Consider the following 6000-nt stretch of genomic DNA (forward strand, 5'->3'; position numbering starts at 1 on the left):
ATGCTTTTCTTTTCCCTCAGGAACAGAGAAAACTCATGTTCCGCTACCAACATAAGCAGTCTATGTTAATATGTCTATGGTTTAAATCGATTTATCATTTATATCAATTATATTAATATATGTGGCGGCTGGCCCCATCGCGCCTAAGGGCCTTGGCACATAGAAAAACTTAAGCAGTAAAACTTAAGCAGTAAGAAATCAACAGTATGGATTCGCTACCGCTTAGGGCCGTGCCTTAAGTTCTTGACTGTGATTGGCTGATTTGCTTACTGCTTGAGTTTTACTGCTTAAGTTTTTCTATGTGCCAAGGCCTTAAAGCACGGCGGCCCAGCCACTACTACTCGCAAACGCTGCGTAGCGCTAGGTGGCGCCGCCGTGCACGGAAGCTTCCCTCGGCGCTCCATAGGCGGCGTCAGGCGCGAATTTAACTCGTATATAAAGAGACCATGAGAGCCAACTAGACACTTGTTCTTTTGCCACGGTACGCGGCCTAGAGAACCTTACGGCTTAATTATAAGATATCGTCGGTATCTCACTCTGCCTTTGATTTGGAAACGCTTACGATGGAACGTCGTTTGCGACATCAACGTAGGCGAATGCATAGAGATGGTCGTGACCAACGTCTAATGCTCCGAGCAATTGACCAAGCCCTTGGAAATTATGCACGAGCACGCGAAATTTATGCCAATTTTCTACAAAATCGCGTTAACGGACGACGGGTACGCCCTTGTGAAATTCCAGATCGTCGAGAATTTCAACGCCTTGAAGAACGTTTTGAGGACCAAGAGCGATTTGAAATGCGGGCCGCTGGTCATCATAGAGCAGGACGACCTCGAATTCATTGGCAAACCGAAGAGCGGGTCATTGCATTGGCACGAGCTTTTCCCGTCATGGGTTTACGGCGTATAGCGGCACGCGTAGGCATATCGCACCCGACAGTGCTTCGCATAATACGCGAGGAGGGCTTGCGGCCTTACCGCAAATAGTGCAGGAATTGCGGCCTAGAGACCGTTATGCTCGCAAAGAATTCTGTCGGTGGATGTTACAAAAACTCCGTAATGATCCCAACTTTTTAGAAAACGTGCTGTTCACGGATGAATCTAGTTTTTCTAGCACGAGCATTTTGAACAGACAGAATGTCCGTATTTGGGCTTATCGGAACCCTCACGCCATGCTACAGCGTGTTCAACAGGGGCGTTTCGCGATTAATGTCTGGGCAGGAATTATTAATAATAGTTATATTGGTCCCGTTTACCTGCCATTGCGACTGACAAGCGCGCATTATCTTACATTTTTGCGACATGACCTAGTGCGTAGAATGCGACAAATTATTCCCCGTGAGCGCCGCAACCGCGTTTATTTCATGCATGATGGCGCACCACCACATTTTGGTAGGCAAGTTCGTGCTTTTCTTTATCAGCTTTTCGGAACCCGGTGGATAGGACGCAGACCTGCACCACATTTGTGGCCACCTCGCTCTCCCGACCTAAATCCTCTAGATTTTTTCTTTTGGGGAGCTCTAAAAGCATTTGTTTATAGGTCGGGCATAGCGGTCAGAACAGCTGAAAATTTAAGACAGCGCATCGATGAGGGAGTAGTTAGATTGACACGAAATGAAACTATTCTTGCCAGAGTGAGGTCTAATTTAAAGGCAAGACTACAAGCTTGCTTGCGAAATGGAGGACGTCACGTGGAAGCCGGAGAACAAGCACGTATGCTGAGAGCCATCGGTGTGAACGGAACGGTTCTCTGGGTACCCAGACGTAGAAGACGTCGTCAAAATGCAGCGCATGACTAGATTCGCGACACACACACACACACACACACACACACACACACACACACACACAGAGAGGGTTTGGAGTCATTAAATACCGTGGAAGTGACGAACCGCGGGGTCCTGATCTCTGCGTGACACACACACACACACACACACACACACACACACACACACACACACACACACACACACACACACACACACACACACACACACATTAAAATAAACTGCTCATGTCGGTAGCGGGACATGAGTTTTCTTTGTTCCTGAGGGAAAAGAAAAGCATGAATTGATTTGTCAGTTTGTCGATAGAGAAAAACAAAACTTCTTTTATCAATATTCGCGACAAAATCACATATCCCAATTTTTTCAACTTTATGGTTTTCTTTTGGGTTGAAGAGTTTATTTGCGACCTATGGTCTCTTTAAGACTTTTGTTTCTCTTGATGAGCAGAATTTTTTAAGCCAATAAAAAAGTTTGACCTTAAATTTCAAGGATTGCTGAGATTGTCACGGCGTTTCTTGTAGTGTTCTACGATTTCTGTACCTATAGTGGCTTTCCAGCCACTTGCGATGGCTTCCATGACTGCTACGAGGTCCTTGTCTGCCTTGGTAGCGGTTTTGAGCTTGTCACGCAGATCTTCTCCGAAAGAGTCAATTGATAGGTTCCTGATTTGCTGGACCTCTAACTCCACAGATCGGATGCTGGCGACTTGAATTTCTTCGATGTTGTCACGACGAAATTTGTCTATCAGGCGTGACAACACATCTGCATGTCCGAATTCTTCTGTCCGGATGTACTTGATCTCGAAGTCGTAACCTAAGAGTCGTATGGCCCATCTTTTGAGTCGTGCAGCTGTCGTAGGTTTAAGGCCTCTTGTGTTCTCCGTCTGCAAAAGCGCGACTAGAGGTTTGTGGTCCGTGAGTAGAATGAACCTCCGTCCCCACAGGAACTTGTGAAAGCGTTCGACTGCAGTGACAAGAGCTAGGGCCTCCTTTTCTATTTGAGAATAGCCTCGCTGTGTGTCCGAGAGACTCTGGGACATGTGGTACACAGCTCGTTTGTGTCCGCACGAATCTCGTTGTAGTAAGACACCTCTTATTCCCGTAGAGCAGGCGTCAGCCGCAACGACGAGGGTTTTTGATGGGTCAAAATGCTCTAAAAGAAGTGGACTAAGCATAATCTTTTTGATTTGCTCTATCGTTTGATCGTGTTGTTGATTCCAGATCCAGGGTCGATTCTTCCGGGTGAGATCTTCCAATGGATGCTTGATTTGGTGTAGGTGGGGAATGAATTTCCCATAGTGGTTCACCATACCGAGTAAACTTTTAACTTCTGCGACGTTTGTAGGTTTGGGCATATTTGCTATTGCACGGGTGGCTTCTGGGTCGGCCGATATGCCTTGAGCGTTTATGATTAGCCCGAGAAATTTGATTTCTTCTAGCGCGAAGTTGCATTTGTCGAGTCTAAGTTTCCAGCCTCTTTCTTCGAGACGTTGGAGGGTTTTCCGAAGACGTAAGTCGTGTTCCCGCCGATTGGAACCTCTGACGATGACGTCGTCAAGGTATGCGTCCACTCCATCCAATCCTGCTAGTGTGCTGTCCATGGCTTCCTGGAATTCAGCGGGAGCTGTCTTCAACCCGAAGGGTACTCGAGTGTATCTAAAAAGACCAAACGGAGTGATGATTGTTGTGATTTCCCGATGATCCTCGGCGATCTCTAGCTGGAAAAACGCATCACTGAGATCAAGTACGCTGAAGAAGGCATTTCCATTAAGTTTGGCTGTAGCGCTTTCTACGTTGGGCAGCGGGTGCCGGTTGTCGACCAAAAGACAATTCACACCCGTGGAGTAGTCTGCGCATAAGCGTATTTCACCATTGGGCTTTCTTACAATGACGATGGGTGTTGCCCATTTTGAAGATTCCACACGTTCGATTATTTCTAGTTTGATTAGCCGTTGAAGCTCTTTTGAGAGGCTCTTCCATGGCATATGGAATTTGTCTGCACTGAACTTGTACGGGTCGTGCGTTCTCCGTGAGCTGGAACTTGACCTGGTGGCTATTGCATTTTCCTAGTTCGTTGGAAAAAAGGTTAGGGAAACTTTTATACAGTTCGTTTTGATAGGCGTTGAGAGGCGTCGCGGCGGACCGATTGCCTCCGCCCGAATCGGACGGTGCCGAGATAAGACTTATGTTTGTTGAAAACGCGGTCTGTTGAACGACGATAGGTTGCAAAGCTCCCGAGCTTTGAACGCGTGTCGCGGTTTCTTGGTCTATGTAATCACTTAGCGGGATAGACCATAAATCGAGTTTGTCAATGGCGTTTAATCCGAACAGATTTATACCAGCGCGGTCAGCTACGTGAATGTCCAGTTTTGCCTCGCGATCGAAGACTTGAGTCTTCTCAGTAAATTTACCGATCATTTCGAATTCACTTCCGCCCGCGTGTTCAACGATTTCACTCGCGACGAGTTTCGGGGACCCGAGTCGCTCCCATTCGTCTTTGCCGATAACCGTGATGTCCGATCCTGAGTCGTACTGCAGATGTACAATTTTACCGAGCACCAATGCCGTAGCGTATTTTCGACAACGCTTACCGACCGCGGTAATTGACTGCGTTACGAGGCTTGCGTTTTTCACGGCAACTTCACTTTTCGCGGCAGTTTCATTTTTCGCGGCGGTATCCGTGTTCTTTGATTCGGACCGGCACACTTTAGCGATGTGGCCCTTCCGAGAGCACTTGTGGCACAACGCATCGCGGAATGAGCATTTCGATCGTTGATGGGCGCCTCCACAACCGTTGCACTTCACATCTGTTTTCTTATTCGTTGACTGGCGGTTTGACTGAGTCTTGCTTTTCTGTTTGGCATGGACCGCGTTGATAGCTGCCGTAGATGAGCTTGCTACCGGGTTTTCGAGCATTTTTAGGCTAGTCGATACGTTCATGTGAGCTTCGAGTTCCGCGACGATGTCCTTGAGTGAAGCATTTGGATTATTCTCGACTACACGTAAAGCTTTTTTTTTTAACTCGTCATTTTCGCTTGAGTAGCAGAAAGATTGTAACAGCAAAAGGACTCTGAGATTGTCATCCGTGAGCTTAGCGCGATCAAAGTCTGATGCATGACGGTTAATGCGGTCGATATGTTCTGTGATGGGAACGGACTTTACGTATCGATAGTTTAAGATCTCTATGCGGCGGCGCGTGATCGGCACTTTATCGCGAAAGAGATTTTTCAGTGTCTCGATGACTTCGTTTTGCGGCATTGTCGTCGGGTTTTGAGGCGCGACGTGATTCACTAACCTGTCGAACTCTGTTTGTCCGACTTATCTAAAATGAGTCGAGTCTGCATTTCCGGCGGTAGTGACGCTGCCTCTGTGACGACGGTGTATTCGTGGCGTTGCAGCCATTTTGTGAACGGCTTCGTTTCGTCGCCAAGCCCGTATGCATATTTTTCCACGCGAGCACTGAGCTGATTGTAAAGATCGGAGTGCGATGTCGTCGGATTCCTCGATGCCGGATTCTGTCTCTCCGTTTCGTTTCGTAGCTGAAACTGGAGAAGAGAGTTAATGGCCGCCGTGAGGGTCTTGAGTTCTTCCGATGTCGACATTGCGTTGCTTTCCTCTCGCTCTTGTTCTGTTTTCTTCCTTTACACAGGTCTGATTAGCCTCCGCAGCGCCAGTTGTTGTGCCTCGTATAAGGACGAGAGAGTGTGTAAATGAGTATGGACGATGAGCGAAGGATGTATGCTAGTACGTGTATTTATTATAGCGAGACGTATCGTACAAGGGCCTGAGACCGACTGACTGCGGTTGTCGTGGCGCGCACGTTTTGCCCTGCGGACGTGGCGCACTCTGTCGACACGCTCGTGTAGCGTGTGGTCCCCAACAGTTAGTTTGATCATCCTATCCCACGCCTCTCGATTCACCACGATGTAGTCCACCATCGATGCTCCTCTTCCTCCGGAAAACGTCCATTCTCCTTCCTCATCGCTTCTCATATTACCGTTCCCTTTCCTCCAGCATCTCTAAAAATTCCTTTCCCTCCGTATTTATTACCTCGTCCTTGGAGCTTCTCCCTCTTTTCCCCTTGTTGTCCCCCTCATAATTCTTACCTTCCCCCCCTATTCTTGCATTAAAATCTCCCCCTATACATATAATTTTCTCTTCCCTTTCTTCTACCATTTCCTCTAACCCTCTTCGTAATGTTCTCATTTTTCCCCG

General features: G+C 47.6%; 1 protein-coding gene across 1 annotated transcript; it reads right to left on the reverse strand.

Annotated features, from left to right (window-relative positions):
* Window positions 1-2270: 2270 nt before the first annotated feature.
* On the reverse strand, window positions 2271-5387 carry LOC139823555 (uncharacterized). The gene is made up of 3 exons (XM_071796098.1): window positions 5081-5387; window positions 3678-4925; window positions 2271-3634 (listed from the first exon to the last, which is right to left on the reverse strand). Exons 1-3 carry the CDS (start codon window positions 5385-5387, stop codon window positions 2271-2273), a joined length of 2919 nt encoding a protein of 972 aa, XP_071652199.1.
* Between the last annotated feature and the right edge of the window lie 613 nt (window positions 5388-6000).

The sequence above is a fragment of the Temnothorax longispinosus genome, unplaced genomic scaffold (genome assembly GCF_030848805.1).
Source record: "Temnothorax longispinosus isolate EJ_2023e unplaced genomic scaffold, Tlon_JGU_v1 HiC_scaffold_13, whole genome shotgun sequence".
In the NCBI taxonomy this organism is placed as follows: Eukaryota; Metazoa; Arthropoda; class Insecta; order Hymenoptera; family Formicidae; genus Temnothorax; species Temnothorax longispinosus.